The sequence below is a fragment of the Chlorocebus sabaeus genome, chromosome 5 (genome assembly GCF_047675955.1).
Source record: "Chlorocebus sabaeus isolate Y175 chromosome 5, mChlSab1.0.hap1, whole genome shotgun sequence".
In the NCBI taxonomy this organism is placed as follows: Eukaryota; Metazoa; Chordata; class Mammalia; order Primates; family Cercopithecidae; genus Chlorocebus; species Chlorocebus sabaeus.
The window spans coordinates 19449589-19477372 of NC_132908.1; the positions used below are offsets into that span (position 1 = coordinate 19449589).

A 27784-nucleotide genomic window follows, 5' to 3' on the forward strand; every position below is an offset into this window, starting at 1 on the left:
TGGACCTGATGTGGAGCCAATGGACCCTATGGCTCATGTTTGAGTAGGAGACATGCCACCATCTGAAATTTAGTGTGCTTTAAGTCTACTACTGTTTAAAACTATCAAAACAATAATAATGGCTTCCACTTACTGAGCATATACTATCCCCTGGGACCTCTGCTAAGCACTTAGTAGACATCATGTCTTTGAATCTTCTCAACAACCTAGAATATAAATATCAGTATTATCACAAGTTTTAGGATTGAGGAAACTGATACATGAAACTAACCTGACCACAGTCACACAGCTAGGTCAGCAGGAAAGTTTGAACCTGGTTATGAAATTTGTTCCATGGCTTCAACCAAAAACCTACATGTAATCTGAGGAAAGATAAAAAATAAATAAAGTATCTGCCGAAGAGAATGAAAGCGACTTCCCCCAGGCTGCCTCACCTGTACCAGAATAGTTTGTTGTTTGACAACTTCGTGTTGGATAACTTTTAAGAAGGGATATAGGCTTCCAGTTTCTCAATCTTCAATCTTCTTTGTCTTTCTTTCTTTCTTTTTTTTTTTTTTGAGATGGAGTCTCGCTCTGTCGCCCAGACTGGAGTGCAGTGGTACGATCTCGGCTCACTGTAACCTCCAATCTCCTGGGTTGAAGTGATTCTCTTGCCTCAGCCTCCCCAGGTGTGTGCCAACACACCCGGCTTATTTTTGTATTTTTAGTAGAGATGGGGTTTTGCCATGTTGGTCAGCCTGGTCTCGAACCCCTGACCTCAAGTGATCTGCCCGCCTTAGCCTCCCAAAGTGCTGGGATTTCAGGTATGAGCCACCATGCCCGGTCTTGTTTCTCAATCTTCTCAACTCCAAATGCACAGGGCTGCCAGACAAAACACAAGGTATCCAGTTAAATTAGAATTTCAAACAAACAATTTTTTAGGTAAAACAATGTTTTAGGGCCGGGAGCAGTGGTTCACGCCTGTAATCCCAACACTTTGGAAGTCTGAGGCAGGCAGATCGCAAGGTCAGGAGATCAAGACCAGCCTGACCAACATAATGAAACCCTTTCTCTACTAGAAATACAAAAATTAGCTGGGCATGGCAGCACACGCCTATGCTGGTTGCAGTGAGCTGAGATAGTGCCACACTGCACTCCAGCCTAGGAGACAGAACAAGACTTCGTCTCAACAAAAAAGAAAAAAAAAAAAAAGAATGTTTTAGTATAAGCATGTCCCATTCAATACATGGGCTGTACTTGTATACTAAAAAGTTACCCATATTTACCTGAAATTCAGATTTAATTGAGTGTCCTGTGTTTTTATTTGCCAAATCTGCCAACATGGGGAGGAGAGGTCAGTGAGGTTCCACGTTGTCCCCGTCTCTTGGTATCAACAGTTTAGGGTCTTAATCTGTCACTAGAAAATTTTCACACATTTCTTATTCAGAGGCTGGTGTTCCTGGCAGCTCATTCCTGACACCTAAAATAGTTGTTTAAGCAGAGCAACAGTTTCAATCCTTGGAGGCTACTATAGCAAAGTACCAAAGTCTGGGTGGCTTATAAACAACAGACATTTATTTCTCACTGCTCTGATGGCTGGAAGTTCACGACCAGGGTGCCAGGGTGGTCTGGTTCCAGTGAAGGCCCCCTTCCATGTTGCAGCTGCCAACTTCTCATTGTATCCTCACATAGGGGAAAGAGGGGAAGAGAGCTCTCTGGGATTTATTTTATATTTTATGTTATGTTATTTATTTTATTTTATTTTAATGAGCCAGGGTCTCACTTTGTTGCCCAGGCTGGAGTGCAGTGGTGCAATCTCAGCTCACTGCAGCCTCCACTGCCTGGGCTCAAGAAATCCTCCTGTCTCAGCCTCCCACGTAGCTGGGACTACAGGCATGTGCCACCGTGCCTGGCTAACTTTTGTATTTTTAGTAGAGAAGGGGTTTTGCCATGTTGCCCAGGCTGGTCTCGAAATCCTGGACTCAAGCAATCCATCCACCTCGGCCTCCTGAAGTGTTGGGATTATAAGTGTGAGCCACTGGGATCTCTTTTATAAGGGCACTAATCCCATTTAGGAGGGCTTCACCTTCATGACCTAATCACCTCCCAAAGGCCCCATGCCTAATCCCATCACACTATGGGTTAGGATTTCAACATCTGGATTTTAAAGGAACAAACATTGAGTCCATTGCAGCAAGTAATCGGGACAGCATAGGAGAGGCTGCACATGGATTTTTTTTCCCCAACCACTGTGCGTTCCTTGAGCGCTAAGTCCTGATGCTATGGAGAGATGCTGGGATCCCAGCCCTGGAGGAATGCATGATGTGGTGGAGGAAGCTGCTATCACACAAAGACAAGCAAAACTGCTGGCCCAGCCAAAACTGCCAGAGGTGGGAGGAATTCGAAGATTCACAGAGATGCCCCTAGATGGCACCCTTGAACAAAAATCCCAATGGAAACCCCAACTCAGCTTTCCAAAGCAACGTCTATTCAGGGAATCATGATTGCAGGGCTTTTTAATCTAAGGAAACACACAGACACCCTACAAAAAACTATATTTTCCTGGGTGGGAAACCCACCATTTTGCAGCTGAACAAAGTGCATGACGCCAGACAAGACTGGCCAAAACTTAAGAATTTAGGGACTCTTGTCTGTCCTATCCCCACTATTAGCTCTTCTTTTCTGCTATTGTGGAAGAATTACAGCAGGATTCTGTGGTTTATCATCATCATCATCAATCATCACCCCAAGCTATTTCTCTATCCATTAGCCTGATTATTTCCAGAAACATTAGGTGGTAGATGTAATAATACCAGCAAATATTTTTGAGCCCCTACTCTGTGCCTCAATAGGTGCTAAGTCCTCGACAGCCACTATTGCACCAGTCCTCACTACAACCCTGTGACTGCTTTTTTTTTTTTTTTTTTTTTTTGTGAGACAGGGTCTCACTCTGTTGCCCAGGCTGAAGTGCAGTGTCACTGCAAGTTCTACTTCCTGGGTTCAAGTGATTCTTCTGCCTCAGCCTCCCAAGTAGGTGGGATTACAGGTGCGCACCACCATGCCCGGGTAGTTTTTGTATTTTTAGTAGAGATGGGGTTTCACCATGTTGGCCAGGCTGGTCTGGAACTCCCGGCCTCAAGTGATCCACCCACCTCAGCCTCCCAAAGTGCTGGGATTACAGGCGTGAGCCATCGTGCCCTGCAGCTTTTTGTTATCTAAAGACATATTCTCCAGGTTGCTATGACCACAGGTCGGATAACACAGGTTTCCGTCTAGAAAGTGGCTGAGAACTGTGCAACAGCAGACCAAGGGTTGGGCTTATCCCTCTCCCTGAATTATGGTTGAAGCCATGACACAGTAAGTTGCCATCATGCTCTACGGCAGTGGTTCTCAACTCGGGATGATGGGACCTCCCAGGGGACATTTGGCAATATTTTGAGACACAGCTGGAGGTTGGGGGGGCGGGGGCCTTGTAACTGGCATCTAATGGGTAGAGGCCAGGATGTTGCTAAACATTCTACAATCCACAGCTCAGAAACACAGAATTATCCCGCCCCAAATGTCAATCGCATAATATTCAGAAACCTTACTCTATGGGGCAGAATTGGGGTCAGGGGAAACACGGGTTCCTGCTCCGACTTGGATCCCCGCAAACTGAGGAATTGGGGTTGATTTACCTTGTCTCTCTCAGCCTGGACTTTTTCATGTGTAAAATGGAGATCTAATCCATCTGAAAGGATCTCACTGGCTTATGACATTTGCATTTGAGAAGTCATGGTTAAAAACTTCCAGTCAGGGAAGATACTTCATCTCATGTGTCTTGGTTAAAAACTTCCAGTCAGGGTGATACTTCATCTCGTGTGTCTCGAGCTCCAGAGACGTTCCAGAGCAGCTGGTTTTAGGGATACCGGAGGGGAAACCCTGAGACCGCTGGAAAACTCGTTCTCGGCTGCCAGTCGGCCTGTCTTGAAGGTGGTCTGAACTTTCTCACTCCAAGCCAGTCGTGTGGGAAGGGACACTCCCTGAGCCTCAGTTTCCTCATCTGTCAACCTCTCCGGGCGTGTCTCCAGTGGCTCCGAAAGCCAGTGGGAGCGAGCGCGCCGGCAAAGGCCTGGGCGCGAGACCTTGGCGCGCTTTTGCCGGATCCTTCCGGCCACGGGCGGGGCGAGCCCAGCGGAGCAGAGCCGAGGGGCGGTGCCCGGGCCAAGGGGCGGAGGCAGGCGGCTGTGGCTTCACTCCCGGGACGCTCTTTCCTTCCTGCTCTTGCTCCTCCTCCTGCCTCTCTTCGCTCCGCCTGCAAACGCGGTGGGGGCTGCTCGGCCGCCAAGAGCAGGTGAGAGCTCGGAGCTTGGGGGTGGTGGTCCGGGTGCCCCGGGTGGCTAGACCCCCCTCGCCGGGCGGGGACAGTGGAGGAGCGCGGAGGCGACGGCGTGAGCGCGCAATCGGGGTCCCACGCCCCGTAGCTTTCTGCCCCGGGGTTAGTATAAGGGGCGTCTCCTGCCTGTGAGTCACCGGGACGGGGCTGGGAGCGCACGAGGAGACACGATTCCTCCCCACCCCTCAAAGCACACTCACCCCGCCACCCCCCAACACACACACACTACTAGATTAGGTAAAATGGTAGCTAGCACCACCACACACCGAGACTGTGCCCCTTTCTGGGGAACCTGGGGAAGACGTCGAGGCAAACCTCCCAAGGATTATTGAAAACAGGCGCCCTCCTCGCCATCCAGCCCCTCTTCTCCACCGAGGTCCCCTTCCCCGTCACTGCAGAGAGATCTGCAAGTATCAAAGGGGGCTTCTCTTTGTAGTAACAAAGTACTCGACGCCCCTCTGAGTTCCCATTATTCAGCCTCTGTGGGACGCGGAACCCCTCTCCACCTGCACTTCACTCCTTTCCTCCTCTCCTTGGGTCTCCCTGACTTTTGAAGGCTGAAAGGCTGGGCCCAGATGGGGAGGGGCGGCCAGCGTAAGCTCGAGGCGCCCTGCAGCTCCCATCCCCCAACCAGAGATATGACCCCTCCTCCCAGCTGGAACTTTCGAGGTAGCCGTTTGCTCCTGGAGATTCGGGGGTGGGAGAGCCAGGAGATTTATTTGGAGCCTTGGAAGGGGAGAGGGTTGGCTGGTGTTGGCCTGGCCCAGTCCCCCAGGCGTGAAGAAGGCGGGGCACTCCTTGGCCGCATCGGGTCCACGCTTTCCCTTCTCGGGAGACACCTCTGTGGCTGGGGAGGCCCCTCCGAGGAGTGAGTGACCGGGGGTCTGGGAATTGGTGGCCAGGTAGACGCATTTGAAGGCTGTGGCCGATGGCATTCTCCCCACGCACTCTCCCATCCGACTCCCCAAACCGGTCTGGGTGGCATTCGAGGCTCCCAGGCCAAAGGAGACCTGTAGGGAGAACTGGGCTTGTTTCAGCTTGCTGCAGAGATGAGATTACGGGAACTGAGTGCTGGGAACATCCCGAGTTCAAGATCTATGCCAGAGGCAGCTTCAGAGAGAGAATGTGGGGTGGTGGGATTAGTCCCCTCCTCAACTTCCACCTCCAAAGGGTTTCTTGTTTTACACAAGGAAAGTAGCAGAGAATGTCTAGCTGGGATGATTAAAATGCACTTTAATTTGCATAGGAGACCCTATACAGCTTAGTAGTAGATAAAATTACCCCCTGTAACTAATGCAATTAGCACGTGGGATATTCAATATGATAAATAACTGTGATGATCTCTCAGTTAATTTTGGCCACGCGGACAGAATCTTTTAAGCATTTGTACTGTAGGTCAGGAGGTCAGTTTAAAAGGAAAAATGGAAAACATATCTCTGTGTCCAGCCAGTTCTGGGAAATATAAAATAAGAATGATTGTTTTTTATATTTGAAAACTCAGCAAGGGTTAAAAAATATATCTAATTTAACCAATTGCCTTTATTAAAAATAAGTAAAAATTGTGTGAGATTGGGACACCCCTCAAAATTCCAAGCAGTTTAGTTAGAGTATAATTATTGTGGTGAGGTCTGCCCCCGAGGCGCAGCTCTCCTTACTGGGGATAGACTTACCTGCAAGTAAATAGATGATGATGTATGGAATGATGGAATTGGGAGCCAACCTGCACAGTAATAAAGAAGAGAAATAGGCCAAGGCTGCTGTTGTACAAGGAAAGCTTTCGAGGGAAAATAAAAGGAAATGAGATTTGAAATAGTGTATTCAGCTTTCTTGCTTTCTGTGTATTTTCAGCATTTTGTCAAGCTAAAAAATAAACATAAGCTGTCAGAGATAATACTGTTAACATTTTATCGGCCAGGCGCGGTGGCTCAAGCCTGTAATCCCAGCACTTTGGGAGGCCGAGACGGGCGGATCACGAGGTCAGGAGATCGAGACCATCCTGGCTAACCCGGTGAAACCCCGTCTCTACTAAAAAATACAAAAAATAAGCCGAGCGAGGTGGCGGGCGCCTGTAGTCCCAGCTACTCGGGAGGCTGAGGCAGGAGAATGGCGTAAACCCGGGAGGCGGAGCTTGCAGTGAGCTGAGATCCGGCCACTGCACTCCAGTCTGGGCGACAGAGCGAGACTCCGTCTCCAAAAAAAAAAAAAAAAATTATCTTTTTTTAAGTCTCATAAACATCTTTTCACATCACGAAACAGTCACGCTGTCCTTTTAATGACTGAATTTATAATTATTTAGCCCATTTTCTCCTAATGGAAATATAGTTAGCTCCTTTCCAATGTTTTGCTGGTCATTATATGTTATAAACAGGGAGGAAATGCATGGCCTTTTAGTACATTTTGAGATACCTGTTGGATTATTTCCATCATGTTCCTGGAAGATAAATTCCTGGCTTGAAGTGTGTGCAATCTGAAATTGTTGTGAATATTGCCAGGTTACCCTCCATCTACATGCCTGCCATCAAGGTATGAGGATGGTAGAAGCACTCGTCGAACCAGTTGGATGAAGACCACTAACGGCTGTTGTTTCCTCTGGTAACAGCAAGAGACAGGACGACATGAGAGATTGGACCGTGGGCTGCACTGGAGAATTTACTGGTAGGAGAATTCATCCCCAAAGAGATTGAAGTGAGCTTCAGAATGGCCAAAGAGGAGCTCCGGAGTATCTCAAGGAACTTGCAAGAACTGCAGAAGAAGCTGTCTCTGCTGATGGACTCCTTCCAGAATAATTCAAAGGTCAGTTTCCAATCACTGTGTATAATGGAAAATCCCAATATAACACTAGCGTAAACAAGATAGAAAGTTATTTCTTTCTCCAGTAGAAGAAATTTGGAGGTAAGTCAAGAATCTTTCTGGCTTACCACCCTGCCATGTCTATGCTGTGACCTTCAAACTCCTTGTCTGCGATGACTGCAAGAGCATCAGCCATTGTATCCATGTTCCAGGCAACAGGATTTGAGGAGAGGGGGAAAAGAGATGTACAAGCCACCTCCAATTTAAGGAGACTTCCTGGGAGTCACACACAACACTTCCAATTACATCTCTTAAGCCAAAATTGAGTCATTTGCCACTAATGGCAAATGCAGTTCTTTAGCTGGATAAAGAAGTCTGTGCCACAGATACTATCCTTTTTTGTTTTCGTTTGTTTGGTTTTGTTGTGATTTTTTGCCCTATCTGTTACCCTGAAAATGAGAGACAAAAGCCTGCTTCAAGATTTGAGTTCGGTGTTCCACTAGGAATCCAGGTCCAAAAGAAATATGACGTAAGCCACGTATGTAATTTAAAATTTTTCTAGTAGCCACATTTAAGAAGTAAAAAGAAATAGGTAAAATTAATTTTGGCTGGGCACGATGGCTCCTGCCTGTGATCCTCACACTTTGGGAGGCTGAGGTGGGCGGATGACTTGAGATCAGAAGTTCGAGACTAGCCTGGCCAACATGGTAAAACCCAGTCTCTATTAAAAATACAAAAATCAGCAGGAGTGATGGTGAGCGCCTGTAGTCCCAGCTACTCAGGAGGCTGAGGCAGGAGAATCACTTGAACCCGGGAGGTGGAGGTTGCAGTGAGCCAAGATTGTGCCACTGTACTCCAGCCTGGGTGACAGAGTGAGACTCCGTCTCCAAAAAAAAAAAAAAAAAAATTATTTTTAATAATGTTTTTATTTAACCTATCAAAAATATTTCAACATGTAATCATTTATACAAAATTATTAATGAAAAAAGGTTCTTGAGACATTGTACCTTCTTTTTCGTACTCCCTCTTTGAAACCCTGTGTGTATTTTACACTGCTAGTACATTTCAATTCAAGTTAGCCACTTTTTAGGTATTCGGTAGCCACTCAGTGGCAATGGGACTTCAGATAGTTTTCTTGCATATTTATCCTTATTGCTTTCTTCTATATGCCTTTCAGCATTTTGTCAGGGAAAAGAGCTTTCAGAGATAATACTGTTAACATTTTGTATGTCATTCTAGACCTTTTTTCTACATAATATACCTATAAAAATACATATGTATATGTAACAAAATGAACCGTTTTGTGATGTATTTTTGTTGTTTGTATTGGATAGCGCAGCGGAGCTACTTGAAGAGATGCTTCTTTGCAGTCTACAACAATAAATTCTGGACTTGCTCCAGAATTTTTCTGGCACTCTTTGTGGATTTACCAAGCTATTTTTAAATTGGACAAGCAGCTTTCTCGCCAGCTGGCGGGGACTCTTGTTATTAAAAGTTAGCTCAGTAAGAAGGGTCCTCCTGCCGTTCCACATTTACAGCTGATTCTCATTAACCATGGTCGTTACGTTCTATAAAGTTACTGCAGACATCGAATTAGCACATACCAAACCATTGCTCCTAGGGGAAGTCCAGGATTCAGTTGCTGTGGGCCTCTGCCACAACATTTTTGTCAACTGATCAGTACATAACCTCGTTTTCTGTGTATTTCTGTTTAAAGACATGTTAGTATATATCGTTGACCATTAACATTGAACTCGGGGCCAACAATGGTACTGTGACTCATGTCTTAAACCAAGCTAATCACACAACGTGTATTTTCTCCATAAGGCACATCACAGCCTTCTCATGCTTAGAAACGCTAGAGAACACTTCAGCACTACACTTGGGGACCATTTTCAACGATAAAATCACCAACTTAAAGCATAAACGTGGCACTAAATAGACCACAATGACACTCATTTAAAAGATGAAACAGGCAGGCTCAGTGTCAACTTGCTTGACCTCAGCTGGGGATGTGCATGGTAGGTGACTCCGTCTTTTGCTGTTGTGGACATGTCCACTAATGACCCCAAAAGCACTGTGGGCCAAATGTGGTTGTTCACGCCTGTAATCCCAGCACTTTGGGACACCGAGGCAGGTGGATCCCTTGAGCCAGAAGTTCAAGACGAGCCTGGCCAACATGATGAAACCCCTTCTCTACTAAAAATAAAAAAATTAGCTGGGTATGATGGCATGTGCCTGTAATCCTAGCCTCTTGGGAGGCTGAGGCACAAGAATCGCTTGAACCCAGAGGGTGAAGGTTGAAGGGAGCCAAGATCACACCACTGTACTCCAGCAGGGTGACAGCAAGACTCTGTCTCAATCAAAACAAAACAGGCTGGGTGCGGTGGCTCACGCCTGTAATCCCAGCACTTTGGGAGGCCAAGGTGGGTGGATCACGAGGTCAGGAGATCAAGACCATCCTGGCTAACATGGTGAAACCCCATCTCTACTAAAAATATAAAAAATTAACCCGGCATGATGGCGGATGCTTGTAGTCCCAGCTACTTGGGAGGCTGAGGCAGGAGAAGGGCGTGAACCTGGGAGGCGGAGCTTGCAGTGAGCCAAGATCGCGCCACTGCACTCCAGCCTGGGTGACAGAGCGAGACTCCGTCTCAAAAAACAAAACAAAAAACACTGCCAGTATTCATTTTGAGGTTACAAATAAATTTTAGTGAGGAGGCAAATTTACAAATATGGAATTGGGAGTAACAAGGATTGACTACATATTTCTTGGCACTGACTGTATGCCAAGCACTGCACTAGGCATTCGCCCTGGCCCTGCCTGAACTTAGTTAATAGTCATGTTCACCTGTTTTGTTTTTTTTTTTTTTCTTGTATTTTTAGTAGAGACAGGGTTTCTCACCATGTTGGCCAGGCTGGTCTCCAATTCCTGACCTCAGGCAATCCACCCACTTCGGCCTCCCAAAGTGCTGGGATTATAGGCGTGAGCCACTGCGCCTGGCCACCAGTGGTTTTAGATAGTCCTGACCCTTCGCCCTCCTCCTTGTAGGAAGAGATAATGAATCGTTGATTGTTTTTTGCATTCTCCTACCAGGGAATTTGCGTGGCTCCTGAATCATCCCAGGTGGAGCCTTCATGTTCTCAAATACTGGCCACATTGTCCCTACTTTAGAAGCCCACTGCCTTTGTCTGAAGCAAGTCACTTAGGCTCACTGAATTTCCATCTCCTTTTTAAAAATTATTTATTTTTTATTGAGACAGAGTCTTGCTCTGTTTTCCATGCTGGAGTACAGTGGTGCGATCATGGCTTACTGTAGCCTCGAACTCCTGGTCTCAAGCAACCCTCCAGCCTCAGTCTCCTGAGGAGCTGGGACTACAGGTACACACCAGCATACTCAGCTAATGTTTTATTTTATTTTTTGGAGAGACAAGGTCTCTCACTGGTCCTTGAGGCTGGTCTCAAACTCTTGGCCTCAAGCAGTCCTCCTGCCTTGGCCTCCTGAAATGCTGGGATTGCAGAAGTGAGCCACCACGCCCAGCTACCATCTCCTCTTTTCTAAAATGAGCACTGCCAGGCTCAGAGGTTTGTTATGAAGATTATCTGAGATGCTGTTTGAGGCTTTAGCACAGAGCTTGGCACGTAATTTTGTCAGTCTGTCTTGGCCTGGCCTTCCTGGGCTCTGCAGTGCTGCACTGTGCTTGTAGAGTCTAGATTGGATAACCTGTGTCTACCTCCAGGCTGGTGATGGAAAATCACAGTGCGTGTTACTGAATAATAACCTCTCCCACTTTTCATCTTTCCATCGCATCCCCCTCTGTTGCCATGAGAATGAAATGTTAATTGCTACGTTCTAGCCCCCTGAGTTTAAATAGTGTTAGGTCGTTCTTTTTTACCTACCTCGTAGCATTGTAGGAAGAAATAAATGAGGAAATAACACGGGAGGCACTTAAAGCAGCGCCTGGCACCTGAGTGTTTAATGAATGTTCTCTGTTATTATTAGGTGTGGTTGAACCGTGTCCTCCCCTCCTGGGACAGACTGGCTGGAGCTCAGCTGTACTTCTTGGGAAAAGACAATTGCTGGGTTTAATTGTCTGAATCTTGGTCTCTTTGCATATCCGAATGACTTTCTCTTTGATTATAGAGCCCAGGCTCAGAAAAGACTAAGAATGGCGGGGCGTGGTGGCTGATGCCTGTAATCCTAGCACTTCGGGAGGCCGAGATGGGCAGATCACTTGAGGTCAGGAGTTCGAGACCAGCCTGGCCAACATGGTGAAACCCCGTCTCTACTAAAAAATGCAAATATTAGCCAGAAATCGCCTGAACCTGGAAGTTCCCAAAGTGGAAGTTGCAGTGAGCCGAGATCGTGCCATTGCACCCAGCCTGGACAACAGAGCGAAACTCCATCTCAAAAAAAAAAAGGCTAAGAAAAAGGTGGATTCCTTAAGGACTGAAGTAGAACAGTCTTGCCTGTTTCCTTTTATATCCCTGTGCCAAACTGTCCCTAAGTCCTGTGTATTCCTTCTTTTGTCATTCCACTTTCAAACCCATCTCCTCCTCCCTCTCCGCTTCCCTCTGTGCCATCAGCCTGGACTTGACTATCAGTATATTTTACCTGATTTCCTGCAAATCTTTCTCCCTGCCTCTTGCACATGATTGCTAGGTTCATATTTCTTAAATCATTCCTTTAATCATGTCATAGTTGTGCTCAAATGACAGCAGTTTGTTCCCTGTTTTTTTTTCCCTAGATGAAATTTAAATGAGTGCTGTCTAGCAGAAATATTATGTAAGCCACATATATAATTTTAAGTTTTTTAATAGTTACATTAAAAAACATAAAAAGAAACAAATGAGATTAATTTATCTATCTATCTATCTTGAAATGGAGTCTCGCTCTGTCGCCCAGGCTGGAGTACAGTGGCGCAATCTCGGCTCACTGCAACCTCCAACTCCCGGGTTCAAGTGATTCTCCCGCCTCAGCCTCCCGAGTAGCTGGGATTACAGGCATGCATCACTCTGCCTAATTTTTTTTGTATTTTTACTGGAAACGGGGTTTCACCATGTTGACCAGGCTGGTCGTGAACTCCTGATCTCAAGTAATCTGCCCACCTCAGCCTCCCAAAGTGCTGGGATTACAGGTGTGAGCCACCGTTCCCGGCCAGAGATTAATTTTAATAATATATTCTTAATTTAACACCATATATCCAAAACACTATAATTTCAACAGGTAATATAAAAAGGTATTAATGAGATATTTTGCATTGTTTTTTTCATACACTTAGAGCACATCTCAATTCCAATGCCAAATTTTCACTGGAAGTATTTAATCTCTATTCAGATTTTATAAAACTTACAATTCAGTGAAATAGATTCGCATACCCAACCTATTTGAAACAGACTTAAAATTTTTCCAACAACTGAATCAAGTCTCAGCTTTAAAATTTTAATTAAATTAAATTGGAAATCCAGGCCATCAGTCACAGGAGGAGCATTCTAAGTGCTGAATGGCACAGGTGGCCTGTGATGGACAGCCCAGGGGTAAGCCAGCAAGTCTGGTGTCCTGGTGTCCCAGCCTCACAAGCTCCTTCCACTGCACAGCCCTTCCCTTGCCAGTGCAGCACACTCACTGGTGTACTGCTGCCTCCCTTTCCTGAAGAGCCCATCTGCTCCTCCCCACAGTGGTTCTTTTTATTGTAAGAGTCAGGTGACACAGGGAGCATGAAATAAGGATGCATATGGATTAGAACTGGAAAGAAGTCAGGACCTGAGACAGCGCAAGGGACCAGCCCACATTCTGTGTGGTGACTCCCACGGCCCCTCCACCTGTCTCTCACTTTCAGCTGCCCCAACACAGCAGGATCTCACTAGACTCTGATGATGGAGTGTCCAGGCTGGGCAGTGCCAGCTCCGAGGTGATTCCTGCTATAGTCATCTCTGGCTAGAGAAGTGGAATAGCACGCTCTTTGGGGGCTTTTGTCAGAATGGTGGGGTAGCAGGAGGCAGTGAGGTCAGTGGGCATTTTGCCGTCCTGTGGCCTGGCAGGAAGTGAAATTGGCCATGCCTCGAGAGTAATTCTTAGGAGACCATGCTAAAGCCCAAGACCTACGGCTATGGCTTCTTGGCATGGCCTCTTCTATTTAAGCAGGATGTGGCTTGTACTTTAGCTCTTTCAGCATGAACCACAAACCCTTCCTGCCTTCCAACTCGCCCTGAAAATCCCACTGTTTAAATCACTTGGGTAAACTCTTCTTCCTAGGCGGCACATGTGTCTTGGGGACCTGAATTATGTCTTCTTTTCATCTGCTGGCCTGCAAGGCCCTAGGGATGAGGCTCAGGAAGGACCAGTTATGATGGAAGGAGGTTCTGTACCTTTCACATGAACAGGATCTAGAATGCCAGTACTGAGGAGAAAGAAGGCATGGAGCCCAAGGAGGAGAAGGGGAAACCCATCTTTGTGGATTTGCCTATGGCCAGCTCTGTGTTAAAGCAGTCTCCCTCCATTTAGTTAGATCCAAAATTCCTTTTGCCTGGTGAAGGAAAATAAACTATTTATTAACACAGCATAAACTTGCATTAGTCACATTCTGTGGCCAACTATGGTAACCAGGTTGATGACATAAAAGTATTTAGTATTTTTACTTGATGTGGCAGCTATTGCAAGCATTGGCCATTTTGAGTCCAGAACCTTAGCCTTTTGGTTTTTTTCTTTCTTTTTTTTTCTTTTTGAAAAGGAGACTTGTAGCCAGGCGCAGTGGCTCACGCCTATAATCCCAGCACTTTGGGAGACCGAGGTAGGCAGATCACCTGAGGTCAGGAGTTCAAGAACAACCTGGCCAATACAGTGAAACCCTGTCTTTACTAAAAATACAAAAATTAGCTGGGCATGGTGGGGGTGCCCGTAATCCCAGCTACTCAGAAGGCTGAGGTGGGAGAATGTCTTGAACCCGGGATGCGGAGGTTGCGGTGAGCCAAGATCATGCCATTGCACTCCAGCCTGGGCGACAAGAGTGAAACTCCATCTCAAACAAAAAAAAGAAAAAGAGACTTGCTCTGTCACCTAGGCTGGAGTGCAATGGCACCATCTTGGCTCACTGCAACCTCCACCTCCCAGGCTCAAGCGATTCTCATGCCTCAGCCTCCCTAGTAGCTGGGACTATAGGCACAGGCTACTACGCCTGGCTGATTTTTGTGTTTTTAAAAGAGACTGGGTTTCACCATGTTAGCCAGGCTGTTCTTGAACTCCTGACCTCAGGTGATCCGCCTGCCTCTGCCTTGTGTGGAATTACAGGTGTGAGCCACCACGCCCGGCCAGGCCTTAGCTTTTAATGCTGAGATTTTGCCACTTGGAGGCTGTAGGACTCTAGACAAGTGATTAGCTTTTAACGCTTAATAATAGACAAGTGATTAGCTTTTAATGCTGAGCTTGGCTTTTAATAGACAAGTATAGACAAGGGATTAGCTTTTAATGCTTAATAATAGACAAGTAATTAGCTTTTAATGCTGAGCTTGGCTTTTAATAGACAAGTATAGACAAGTGATTAGCTTTTAATGCTTAATAATAGACAAGTGATTAGCTTTTAATGCTTAATAATGCTTTTAATAATTATAATATAATATAAATATAATACATATAATTTTATACAAATTATATATAATATATAATATAATATTTATATTATCATATTTAGAATGTAATATATAATTAATGCCATATTAATATTGATAACTAATACTAATATGTATAACTAATATAGTAATTATATAATAATAATTATAATAGAATAATGCTTTTAATAGTAATACTTTTAATGCTTAATAATAAGCCAGTGATTAGCTTTTAATGCTAATCACTTTAATAATGCTTTTAATAATGATAATGCTTTTAATGTTTAATAATAGACAAGTGATTAGCTTTTAATGGTGAGCTTTTGTCACTTGGAGGCTGTGCGACTCTAGACAAGTGATTTAGTTCATTGCTTCTCAAACTTTAATGTGTATGCACAACACCTGCAGAATCTTGTTTAAAAGGCAGAGTCTGATTCATCAGGGCTTGAGATTCTGCATTTCCTTTTTTTTCTTTTTTTTTGGAGACAAGATCTCCCTCTGTTGCCGAGGCTGGAATGCAGTGGTGCAATCCATAGTTCACTGCAGCCTCAAGGGGCTCTAGTGATCCTCCCGCCTCAGCCTCCCAAGTAGCTAGGACTGTGGGTGTGTGCCGCTCTGCCAAGCTAGTTTTTAAATTTTTTGTAGAGATGGAATGTTGCTCTGTTGCCCAGGCTGGTCTCAAACTCCTGGCTTCAAGCGATCTTCCCGCCTTGACTTCTCAAAATGCTGGGATTACAGGTGTGAGGCGCCACACCCAGCCAGATTCTGTATTTCTAACAAGCTCCTAGGTGATCCAAGTAGCTAAGCCTGTTTGTGTCTGAGTGGCTTCAACTATGAGAACCTCAGCTGTAAAGTTGGAGGCAGATGGTATGTACCTTACATCAATGCACCCGTATGCCGAAGAGGTCTTCCGAAGAGTGTGTGTTTGGCAGGAGAGCCATGACTGGGTCTTTCCTCCTTTCACAGGACTTGACCTTGGGTGGGGACCTCAGACTTGCCGCCTGCCCACAGCTACCTAAGATCGCCACCTGGGTGACTCATGTCTTGGGAGAAGTCTTGTTGTAGTGACTTTTTTTTTCTTTTTTTGAGACCGAGTTTTGCTCTTGTTGCCCAGGCTGTGCAATGGAGTGCAATGGCGTGACCTTGGCTCACCATAACCTCCGCCTCCCGGGTTTAAGCAATTCTCCTGCCTCAGTCTCCCGAGTAGCTAGGATTACAGGCATACACCACCATGCCTGACTAATTTTGTATTTTTAGTAGAGACAGGCTTTCACAATGTTGGTCAGGCTGGTCTCGAACTCCCGACCTCAGGTGATCCGCTCTCTTTGGCCTCCCAAAGTGTTGGGATTACAGGCGTGAGCCACTGCACCCGGCCTGTAGTGACTTCTTAATACATGAGCCTTCTGGCTTTACGACCTCTGGTTGTAATTCTCACAGCGTGGGCAGATCCATTCAACCTGGGGTTCCGATGTGGTGCTTAACCCTGGCTCTTCGTCCTTTGCCCACAGGTGGTGGCCTTTATGAAGTCTCCAGTGGGTCAGTACTTGGACAGGCATCCATTTCTCGCCTTCACCTTGCTCGTGTTCATTGTCATGTCAGCTGTTCCTGTTGGATTCTTCCTGCTCATCGTGATGCTTACGTCCCTGGCTGCTCTGCTGGGGGTCATCATACTGGAAGGTAGCCTGTTCTGTCATTCACCCCCTTGGAAAATAACTCAACTGGGAGAACAATACTTTTGGGGCATCTGCCATTTTTAATTTTTTTTGAAGAGGTGGGGTTTTGTTATGTTGCCCAGGCTGGTCTCAAACTCCTGGGCTCAAGTGATCCTCCCACCTCGGCCTGACAAAGTGCTGGGATTATGGGCATGAGCTACCACACCTGTCTGTCTGCCATTCTTGTCAAAATCACATCAAGCAAGGCAACTTATCAGGGTAGGTAAAACAGGGACTCTGGAGTCTGCATTCAAATTCCACCTCTACCACTGTGATTTGGGGCAAGTGGTTTACCTTTCTGGGCCTCAAATTCTTCATATGTAAAATAGAGATGTAATAATACAATCTCAAAAAGTTGTTGTGAAGATTGAAACGTATGGCTCCATAAAGTCCTTAGCACAATACACAATACATGGCACAGAGTAGCTTCTCAATGAATGCTAGCTATTATTGTTAAGCAGGGAGACTTTTCATTCCACAGTAAGTTACTGGGTACCTACTGCATGCCAGATGCCTCGCTAGGTAGTGGAGACCACCTTCACCCTTTTTCCTGAAGTTCCACTACCAACAGTCAACTTCTCCCTGTATTCCTAAGTTCAAATTACTGGGAAAGCAAATCTGATTGGCTCACTTTGCCTTTTCAAATCAGATCACACACCACAGGCAAGTGGCCAAAGAGATGGTGGCCAGTGGGTCAGGTGATCACTTCTGGTCCATTCCATGGCTTCCCAGAGCTAAGAGCACCCAGGGCTGTTTATTTGCCCCAGGGACAAAGCAGTTTACACTTGAAGGAAAAAGTAGGCATGGTCAGTGGATGAGTCTGGCAGAGTGGTTTTTGAGTAAATGTTGAAGGATAGATGGGTGAATGCATGAATGAATGGGTGGAGGAATGAATGAGTACCATAAGAATGGAAATTTACAGAGAAAGGAGAGAGCCATTACATTTTGATGGTACATGCAAAGCTTTACAGCAGACAAGACTTTAAAGATATATAACAACTTTGCCTCAGGGTGGACAAGGAAGGGCCTTTTGGACAGGAGAACAGCATGTGCAAAGCCTCTAGAATAGTGGTTCTTGAAGCTGAGTGTATTTAAATATTTTTGTTTTTCTAGATGGAGTCTCGCTCTGTCGCCCAGCCTGGAATGCAGTGGTATGATCTCAGCTCACTGCAACCTCTGCCTCCCCGGTTCAAGCAATTCTCCTGCCTCAGCCTCCCAAGTAGCTGGGATTACAGGCATGCCCCACCATGCCCGACTAATTTTTATAGTTTTAGTAGAGACGAGGTTTCGCCATGTTGGCCAGGATGGTCTTGAACTCCTAACCTCAAGTGATCTGCCCACGTCGGCCTCCCAGAGTGCTGGGATTACAGGTGTGAGCCACTGTACCCAGCTCTGAGTGTGTATAAATCTTACTTCCTTTATCAAAATACCAACTTTGGATCGCTTGAGACCAGGAGTTCAAGACCATCCTGGGCAACATAGCAAGATTCCCCTCTATCTCTTTAAAAAAAAAAAAAAGGAGGCCAGGCACGGTGGCTCACGCCTGTAATCCCAACACTTTGGGAGGCTGAGGAGGGCAGATCACCTGAGGTCAGAAGTTCGTGACCAGCCTGGCCAACGTGGTGAAACCCCGTGTCTACTAAAAATACAAAAAATTAGCTGGGCATGGTGGTGGGCACCTGTAATCCCAGCTACTCGGGAGGCTGAGACAGTAGAATCACTTGAGCCTGGGAGGTGGAGGTTGCAGTGAGCCGAGATTGCACCATTGCATTCCAGCCTGGGTGACAAGAGTGAGACCCTGTCTCAAGAAGGAAAGAAGGAAGGAAGGAGGGAGGGAGGGAGGGAGGGAAGGAAGGAAGGAAGGAAAGAAAGGGAAGCAGGGAAGGAAGGAAGGAAGAAAGAAAGAAAAGAAGAAAGGAAAGAAAGAAAGAAGTGGTGTGTGTCTGCAGTCCCAGCTACTCAGGAGGCTGAGGTGAGAGGATCGCTTGAGCCCAGGCAGCTGAGGCTGTAGTGAGCTATGATCATACCACTGCACTCCAGCCTGGGCAACAGAGCAAGACTCTGTGTCTTAAAAAAAAGAAAAAAGAGAAAGAAAATGCAGACTTCCAGGCCTCATCCAGAGAGTGCTATTTTAGTTGGTCTGGAGTGGGGTTTAGACATCTGAATTTTTTACAAGCTTCCTTGATGCACCTGATTCTGATGCAGGTGGTTGGCGCCACACTTTGAAAAACACTGATCTAAAACTTTCAAATCTTTATGAAAAGGCAGCACATCTGTTGATGTTCCCTTCCTTCCAGCCTTTTCAGGGTCCCTCCCTGAAACCATCATTGTGGCTGTGGAAGGAGTACTGGGCTAACTGGCCACTCGCAAAGCAAAGGGAAGGATGTCAGCCGTACGATACTTGCCATGTTATTTGTTCTTCATGATCTTTTCCTTGTACCTTTTATTCTTTTCCTCCCACAGGCCCCACATTATGAAAAAATGTATTTTCCTTGGACGTATTAGATTAATATTCCCATTCAGAATGGGAATGGTATATTAAAATGGCATTGAAAATGCGCCATAAAAATGACCAATCAGACCTTAAGATTAAAATGTGATAGTTGACAGGCTGGATTTTCAAGGATGCCATCAAAAGCTGCATTTAGATTTTGCTTTAGTCTGCATGACCTTTATACCTATAGCTTGTAAGTAAGTGTAAATAATGGCATTTATTATGCAATTTGAGACATTGGAGATAATTTACCTCCCCCAGTACTGCCTTGGCTGACTCCTTGGGGGGATCCCTTTGGAAGTCCATCTTTGACCTTGAGGATAAAGGGATCTCAAACTCTAACACCTACGGGCAAGACAAAATGAGCAGGCTGGTTGCGGTGGCTCACACCTGTAATCCCAGCACTTTGGGAAGTGGGAGGATCACTCGAGGTCAGGAGTTCGAGACCAGCCTGGCCAACATAGTGAAACCCCATCTCCTCTAAAAGTACAAAAATTAGCTGGGCATGGTGGTGGGCGCCTGTAATCCCAGCTCATCAGGAGGCTGAAGCCAGGAATCGCTTGAACCTGGCAGGCGGAGGTTGCAGTGAGCTGAAATCGCGCCACTGCACTCCAGCGTGGGAGGCAGAGCAAGACTCCATCTCAAAAAAGAAAATAAAAAAAAGACAAAATGAGCAAAGCGGCCCATGTGCGATGCAGTTTGGGAACTGTGGGGACTGGAGGCAATGGGAGGGCCAGCCAGTTGCTGTTATGGTTCGATGCCCACTCAGGTGCCATATCGCCTCCTTTTTTTAAGTGATGCCAAAAATCTGGGTTTTTGTGGGAAATCTCCTTACTTTAATAATCTGAGTTAGCTGTCGTTATTTTAAATGCACTGACCCCAGGGTCTGCCAGTTTTCAACCTGTTTGAGATGAACACTTCTCCTAACCACGTTCTCCTCCTAGGATTGGTCATCGCTATGGGTGGCCTCTCACTGCTCTGCATCCTCTGTGGTTTGGGCTTCGTGTCACTCATCATGTCAGGGATGATGATAGCATCCTATGTAGTGGTCTCCAGCCTCATCAACTACTGGTTTTCTCCCAGGTAAATAGATGTCCATGGAATAATTTATTTTTTTATTTTATTTTATTTATTTATTTATTTTTTGAGACGGAGTCTTGCTCTGTCGCCGGGGCTGGAGTGCAGTGGCTGGATCTCAGCTCACTGCAAGCTCCGCCTCCCGGGTTTACGCCATTCTCCTGCCTCAGCCTCCCGTGTAGCTGGGACTACAGGCGCCCACCACCTCGCCCGGCTAGTTTGTTGTATTTTTTTATAGAGACGGGGTTTCACCGTGTTAGCCAGGATGGTCTCGATCTCCTGACCTCGTGATCCGCCCGTCTCGGCCTCCCAAAGTGCTGGGATTACAGGCTTGAGCCACCGTGCCCGGCTGGAATAATTTATTTTTTTAATCTTTCTACTTTTTTTTTTTTTTTTTTGAGACAAGGCTTCACTCTGTCACTCAGGCTGGAGTGCAGTGGCATGAACATAGCTCACTGCAACCTCAACCTCCCAGGCTCAAGCAGTTCTTCTGCCTCAGCCTCCCAAGTAGCTGGGGCTACAGGTGCATGCCATCATGCCCGGCTAATTTTAATATTTTTTGTAGAGACAGGGTCTTGCTATGTTGCCTAGGCTGTTCTCTAACTCCTGGGCTCAAGCAGTCCTCCTGCCTCTGCCTCCCAAAGTGCAGGGACCACAGGCATGAGCCACCACACTCTGCTGAGTAATTTAATCTGCCACTTGAGGGGATTTTCACAAATAAAACTGTAATCCTAGTTGATGTCCAGAAGGAAACTTGTAAGACCCAGGTGTTTCTCGTAGTTCCCCATGTATGCCAAGCATCAGGTGGGAATTTACCATGGAATTTTAAACAAAGCAATAGCTGTCATTTTCCATCAGGTATACACATTTCATTGTCATAGCAACTCTATCAGTATTATTGATTCCTTTTAAAAGATGTCCATTTAATTTACAAATGTCAAATTAGGTGGTTTTCTTTGGTGGGGTGGGGCGGAGAGGCACAGGAGAAAAATGACCCACCAGACATGTCTGTCGCCCAAAGCAGTACAGTATGGGAGCTGTGAATCTTCTGTCCCCAAAGTCTGTCGATCCCCTCTGCTCTTGAGAATGTGAGTTTCTCACCAACTGAGTGTGAGCCTCATGTTTGAATATATAGATTTTTGTTACTACAATATGGCTCTTCAATGCCAGCTACTTCATCTGGGGCCTCGAGTGAAACAACAGCGATCTACTTAAATGCTTGAGGGAAACACCAGCTATGTTGGCCTTACTGGGAGACTCTGTGTTTGTCTATAATGTGCCACCCACCTAAGGGATTTTCAAAGGAGATTTATTTTAATGCTTTCTTTTTGTCCTGTATGTTGATTTTAGAATCTAAGTCCCAAGTTCATCATACTTCATTTAAGCTCCTGCTAAGTTGATGATAGTGTTAGTGAGCACTTGCTGTGTGCCAGGGACTCTCTTAAACACTTTCCAGGCCTTATCTTATGTCATCCTTACAATTTAGCCCCTTTCTATTATAAGGAAAATTAAGCCAAGTCCCTTAAGCTGAGAGTAGCACAGAAGGGACTTAAATCCAGGTCAGTTAATTCCAAAGCCCTCTTAATCAGGATACAGAGTGACTTTCTAAAACAGGAGTTGGCAATTTCTGGGAAGGGCCAGATAGCAAGTGTTTAGTAAGTAATATAGTCTCTATTGCAGTTAGTCAACTCTGTTGCTATAGCATGAAGGCAGCACAGACCAGGAAGTAAATGAATGGGCATGGCTGTGTTCCAATAAAAGTTTATTTACAAAGACAGGCAGCTTGCTGGATTTGGCCAACCATTGTTCCATAAGAACTGATATCCTGAGTTTTGTTTTTCTGCAAAACAGCCCTTGAACTCCTTACCAAAAGGTCATCCTGTTATTATTCCTATGTTGAAAAATAAAGGGTGAAGTGGGTGTAATATAAAACTGCTTAAGGATGGCTCTCATAGGATTGCTTAATTGATATCCCTGGAATCATGTTCACCTTTTCATAAACGCTTTGATTGCTCTTAGTCTTTTGTTCGTTCATTTGTATTTTACTTATAAAATGGGGTCTTGCTATGTTGCCCAGGCTGTTCTCAAACCCCTGGCTTCAAGCAATCCTTCCCCGCTGGCCTCTCAATGGACTGGGATTACAGGTGTGAGGCACTGACTCACTCCCAGTCTTAAAAGACGTGAAAGGAGAAATATTGGCCTATTTTGCATATTGAGGGTGATGTTTCTGAAATAAAATTCCTCCCTGCCTGTGAACCCTGCTATAATAGGGTAAGTTCTTAAAAATTATATCACAGGAAGTAGAAAAATCTGACTCCCTACTTATCAATGAAAAAATTGAAAAAGAAATCCAGGATTTGTACTTGATCTCCTTATCCTCCCCTATTGCTGCCAACCAATTGTCTCCACGTGGGCAGAGGTTCTTAAGCTTTTTGTTCTCAGGTCCCGTTTTACCTTCTTAAAAATTATTGAGGGCTCCGAAGAGATTTTATTTATGTAGTTAATTGCATTAATAGCACTTTGGGAGGCCAAGGAGGGAAGATCACTTGAGGCCAGGAGTTTAAGACCAACCTAGGCAACATGGCAAGATCACATCTCTACAAAAAAATACAAAACTTAGCCAGGTGTGGTGATGCGTGCCTGTAGTCCCAGCTACTCAGGAGGCTGAGATGGGAGGATCATTTGGGCCCAGGAGTTCAAGGCTGCAGTGAGCTGTGATCACACCACTGCACTCCAGCCTGGGCAACAAAGCAAGACTCTATCTCAAAAAACAAATGAAATGAGGTGAAATATAAAATAAAATAAATAAATAACATGACATAAAACTATATAAAATAAAATAAACATAACATAAATTACATTAAATCAAATTAAATATTAGCTGGGCATAGTGGTGCATGCCTGTGGTCCCAGCTACTCAAGAGGTTGAGGAGGGAGGATGGCCTGAGCCTGCGAAGTTGGGGGCGCAGTGAGCTATGATTGTACCACTGCACTCCAGCCTGGGTGACACAGCTAGACTCTGTCTGGAAAAAAAAAAAAAAAAGAGTATTAATAATTATTTCTTTTTTAAAAATTTTCTTCCTCAGTGTTCCTTGTTCTGAAATAATGATTCTATTAGAAATCATAACATAAGTTTTAAAAATATCTATTCATTTAAAAGGAGCAATATTACCTGTTGATATAAGTAACAAATTTTAATGAAAAGTAACTATATTTTCCAAAAGAAAATGAAAGTTGTGAGTGGTATGGTTTTACATTTTACAAATCTCTTTCATAGCTGCCTTAACAGTTGTCGGCTGGCTTCTCGTTTGTGTGGCTGCATTCGTTCTGTTGTTCTATGTTGTTCTGTTTGAAGTATCTGAAGAAGACTCAGCATCACTCAATGTGTGGTTGGGAAAGAGAGGCAAAGCTTTTTTAAACGATTGCGGATATTCTATGATAGTACACCAAAACTCCGTAAGTGGTAGTTTTTTAAAGGTTAGATGAAATGTGAAATTTTTATACTCTTATTTTATCGAAATCTGCAGGTCTATCTCACACTTCAAATTGATCTTTATCATGCGTGATTTTGTAACTTTACCCATTGGTCATTGGGAGAATATTGGTTCATTGAATCATGCAGATCTTCCAAATATACTTTGAAAAATTGCACTGTTCCCTCGTGAGAGAATGTGAGTGAAAAAGGCATGTAATTAGGTCATGTTATTGTGAACATGGTTTTCATCTGAGAACCCTTGCATTAGCGAATTCTTTTTTTTTTTTTTTGAGATGAGTCTCACTCTCACCCAGGCTGGAGTGCAGTGGCTTGATCTTGGCTCACTGCAACCTCTCCCTTCTGGGTTCAAGCAATTCTTCTGCCTCAGCCTCCCAAGTAGCTGGGATTATAGGTGTGCACCACCATGCATGGCTAATTTTTGTATTGTTAGTAGAGGTGGGGTTTCACCATGTTCGTCAGGCTGATCTCGAACTCCTGAGCTCAAGTGATCTACCCGCCTCAGCCTCCCAAGGTGCTGGGATTATAGGTGTGAGCCACTGTGCCCAGCCTGCATTAGTGAATTCTTTATAACTCAAAAAAAAGATAACTCCCTCATTAAATGATTGAAAGCATGGAGTGGGGGAAAGAGGAGCTATACAATTTATTTCATGATTTAATGGAATTTTGGCCCTAAAACATGAAAGATAATATATAGCTTAAATTTTTTAAAAAGAAAAGAAAAAGGAAACAAAAGTTTCCCTTACATATGAAAATCAACTAAACAATATGTAGATCAAATACACTGACCTGCGTCCTGTGTAGATCAGCTAGCCTCTGAGGGGCAAAACCACACTGCTTTGTTATGGAGACAGCGAGATCTCCCAGGGCCTGCAGCTTGGGAGAAGAAGGGGCCCTGGGCGGCTGTGTTTATTTGTAGAGCCACCAAACTCACTGCCCCATATCATAATCTTCCAAACCAACCTGAGCATAACTAGCTTTCTTATATCTTCACTAAGAAAAGGAAAAGCTTCTTAGTTTTTTGTTATGAGGGAGGAATGGTTTAGGTGGCAAATAACGAGAAAAACCAAAGTAGATACTAGTTTAAACACACAGGGAACTTTTTTTTTTATTGCTTAATGAAAAACTGGAGACAGCCCAGGGCTGGTGCAGCTGCTGTGTGGTATCAACATACCAGGCACCTTTTGCCTTACTGTGTTGCCATCCTTAGCTCATTGGTTTCCTACCTCATGGCCACAAGATAGCTACTGCAGCTCCAGGTACACCAGCTACCTTCAAGGCAGGATAAAAGGAGAAAAAAAAATGAGTCTGACCCTTTTTACAATGTGAGTAAAAGATTTCTCAGGACCTCTCATCACTATACTTTCAAAAGACTTCATTGACTAGAACTTTGTCAGATGGCCACTTGTGTTAGTCTGTTTTTGCATTGCTCTAAAGAAATATCTGAGATGGGGTAATTTACAAGGAAAAGAGGTTTATTTTGGCTCATGGTTCTGCAGGCCATACAGGGGAACATGGTGCTGACATTTGCTTCTGGTGAGGGCTCGGGAGGCTTCCTATCATGGTGGAAGGTGAAGGGGAGACAGTGTCACATGGCGAGAGCAGGACCAAGAGAGAGAGGAAGGAGGTGCCACACTCTTTTAAACAACCGGATCTTGCATGAACTCAGGGCAAGAACTCAGTCATTCCCCAAGGATGGCACCAAGCTATTCATGAGGGATCCACCCTCAAGACCCAAATACTCCCTACCAGGCCCCACCTCTAACACTGGTGATCACATTTCAACTTGAGATTTAGAGGGGACAAACATCCAAAGCATATCCCCACTCTAAGCTGGGAATGTTCAGCTGTGTCATCTTCTGTAGCATAAACTTATAAGGAGAAGGGTTTGGGAAATATCTCCTGGTCGGCCAAGCTCTGGTGTGTGCTGTGGTTTCCCACAGTGGGGTGTCAATGATGGCAAGGCTTTTTGAAATTCAAAGATAAACCATGGATCCAACTGAGTTAATATCAATAGCACTACTTCCTCTCTCACAGCGTTTTGACAGTCACAAGGACTGAAGAAGACTGGTTTCTCTTCCTTTCCCCCCAATATGGTTTGGTTATGTCCCCACCCAAATTTCATCTTGAATTGTAGCTCCTGTAATCCCTGCATGTCATGGGAAGGACCTGGTAGGAGGTAATTGAATCATGGGGTGAGTTTTTCCCATGGTTGCTATTCTCGTGCTAGTGAATAAGGCTCACGAAATGTGATGGTTTTATAAAGGGCATGTCCCTTGCACATGCTGTCTTGCCTGCCACCATCTAAGAAGTGCCCCTGATCTTCCTTTGCCTTCCACCATGATTGTGAGGCCTCCCCAGCCATGTGGAATTGTGAGTCCATGAAACCTCTTTTTCTTTATAAATTACCCAGTCTCAGGTCTTTATTAGCAACGTGAGAATTGACTAATACAATCCTGCCCCCGAACTCCTTTCCATGGAAGATGTCAGGAAACTAATTGAAATCAGAAGATATGGTCTGAATTCCCACCCTGGCATGTTTTTTAGCTGTGTGGTCTTGGAACAGGCTGCTTGACTTCTCTGATTTCAGTTTTTGTCCATTGGTTAAATAGACAAAATAGCTACTCTTAATCTACCATTCTCACTGGGTTGTTGTGAGGACACAGATAATTAAGAAAAACATAATAAATATCCAAATTAGAAGATGGAAAAGGGGCTGTAACCCTACTCCTAACCTGGTCATTTTAACTTCCTGTGCCCTCAGTTTCTTCATCTGTATAATGGGCATAGGCCTGGTGTGGTTGCAAGAAGCAGCTAAAAATAAATCAGGAAAAAGAACATCATGTATTCAGCTATGCACACTTCCAACGTTTCTCTTTACCGAGGACCTAGAGCTAACCATCTCTTCTTATTATCCGACAGACCACTGACACAGCAAAACACCAATGGTGACTTTCTGCCAGCCATGAAGTCTGCAGACTTCGAGGGGCTTTACCAGGAATGAGTGGCTGCTCAGAGGCTGGGCTTCTTTTCAAGTACTGCTGGATCATACTCACCCCTTGGGATTATGGCTCAGAAGAAGGGGGCTGGGTAGCAAGCACTCCTTGGCTGTGTCCTCTCGCTTTTTCACTTATTTGTAGGATCCTGCAGCAGCCAATTTAGGGATTGTGTTATTCTTGTGTTGGTTCCCATGTAAAGAAGCAGCAGAGAAATGCGATGGTTCAACAGCTCACCCTGCCCCAAATATGCAGACTTGACCTTGGCAGGGTCCTGGGCTTCTAGACTCTAGCCCATTGACCCCAAAGCCTCAGGGCTTATGTCGAACGGTCCCATTGGGAGCAACAGTGGTTGTTTATAGTTTTTTGTTTTCAGAAATGAGGGCAGCTGTTAATTTTTTCACTCACGTGAAACAACATGAAAAAAAAAAAAAATCCAAAACAGAGCAAGCCCTTCTGTGGTATTTGCTTTTTATCAGAAAGAACAGCAACATTTGGCCTCTACAAATTGGAAAATAGAGTCCAAATGTAACTTTGTGGCCAAGAGTATTTTCAAAAAAGTCTAAAGGTGTAGTTTCCACTGTTACTGTTGAGTACTGTTAAGTGCTGTTAATCTTTTACATATTTGCACTTGGTACTTTTGTATTGTTTTAAAGAGCTTGTCCTGTTAAGTCATTTCTTTCTTTTTTTGTTTTTGTTTTTTTTTTTTGAGACGGAGTTTCCCTCTTGTTGCCCAGGGTGCAGTGCAATGGTGTAGTCTCGGCTCACTGCAACCTCCGACTCCCAGGTTCAAGCAAGTCTCCTGCCTCAGCCTCCCAAGTGGCACCAGCCACTGTGCCCGGCTAGTTTTTTGTGTGTGTGGTTTTTTTTTTTAGTACAGATGGGGTTTCACCATGTTGGTCAGGCTGGTCTCGAACTCCTGACTTCAGGTGATCCACCCACCTTGGCCTCCCAAAGTGCTGGGATTACAGGCGTGAGCCACCATGCCCAATCTAAGCCAATGCTAAAGGACTAGAAAGTAAAAATAAAATTTCCTATTGGATTTCCTAGTGGAATTATCGAGTGGTTTATTTGCTGTGGCATTTCATTCAATATTTATTTGGGTGGGCATTTTTCCTTTACTCTTTTTCCCTTCTGCTCCATACATCAGACCTGCCTATTCCTCTGTCAATTTCATGACTGGTACTGGGTAATAGGGATTTTTTAAGTTGCTTGTGATAGACACCCAATTCCATGTTACTTTAAAAAGAGGGGTGGTGGGG

The 27784-nt window shown here is 44.9% G+C and overlaps 2 protein-coding genes across 5 annotated transcripts in view; one reads left to right on the plus strand and one right to left on the minus strand.

The window, feature by feature from the left end:
* The window catches only part of DNAH3 (dynein axonemal heavy chain 3), a 211576-nt gene extending 207450 nt beyond the window's left edge, over positions 1 to 4126 (minus strand). Inside the window, exons 1-2 of the mRNA XM_073015222.1 lie at positions 3657 to 4126; positions 435 to 861 (exon numbers count right to left, since the gene is read on the minus strand). The gene's annotated coding sequence lies outside the window, so the exon portion shown is untranslated. The remainder of the gene's footprint in view (positions 1 to 434; positions 862 to 3656) is intronic.
* A 59-nt stretch (positions 4127 to 4185) lies between these two features.
* On the plus strand, positions 4186 to 27577 carry LDAF1 (lipid droplet assembly factor 1). Of its 4 annotated transcripts, none has more exons than XM_007987498.3 (5): positions 4186 to 4312; positions 6954 to 7147; positions 16259 to 16427; positions 19901 to 20039; positions 26449 to 27577. In XM_007987498.3, the coding sequence occupies exons 2-5, from the start codon at positions 7052 to 7054 to the stop codon at positions 26528 to 26530; spliced, it is 486 nt and encodes a 161-aa protein (XP_007985689.2). In that variant the 5' UTR covers positions 4186 to 4312; positions 6954 to 7051; the 3' UTR covers positions 26531 to 27577. The 4 variants fall into 4 exon arrangements, with proteins under 4 accessions (XP_007985689.2, XP_037845695.1, XP_037845696.1 ...); XM_007987497.3 differs by having other exon boundaries at positions 4191 to 4312; positions 6847 to 7147; XM_037989767.2 differs by lacking the exon at positions 19901 to 20039.
* Positions 27578 to 27784: the final 207 nt, after the last annotated feature.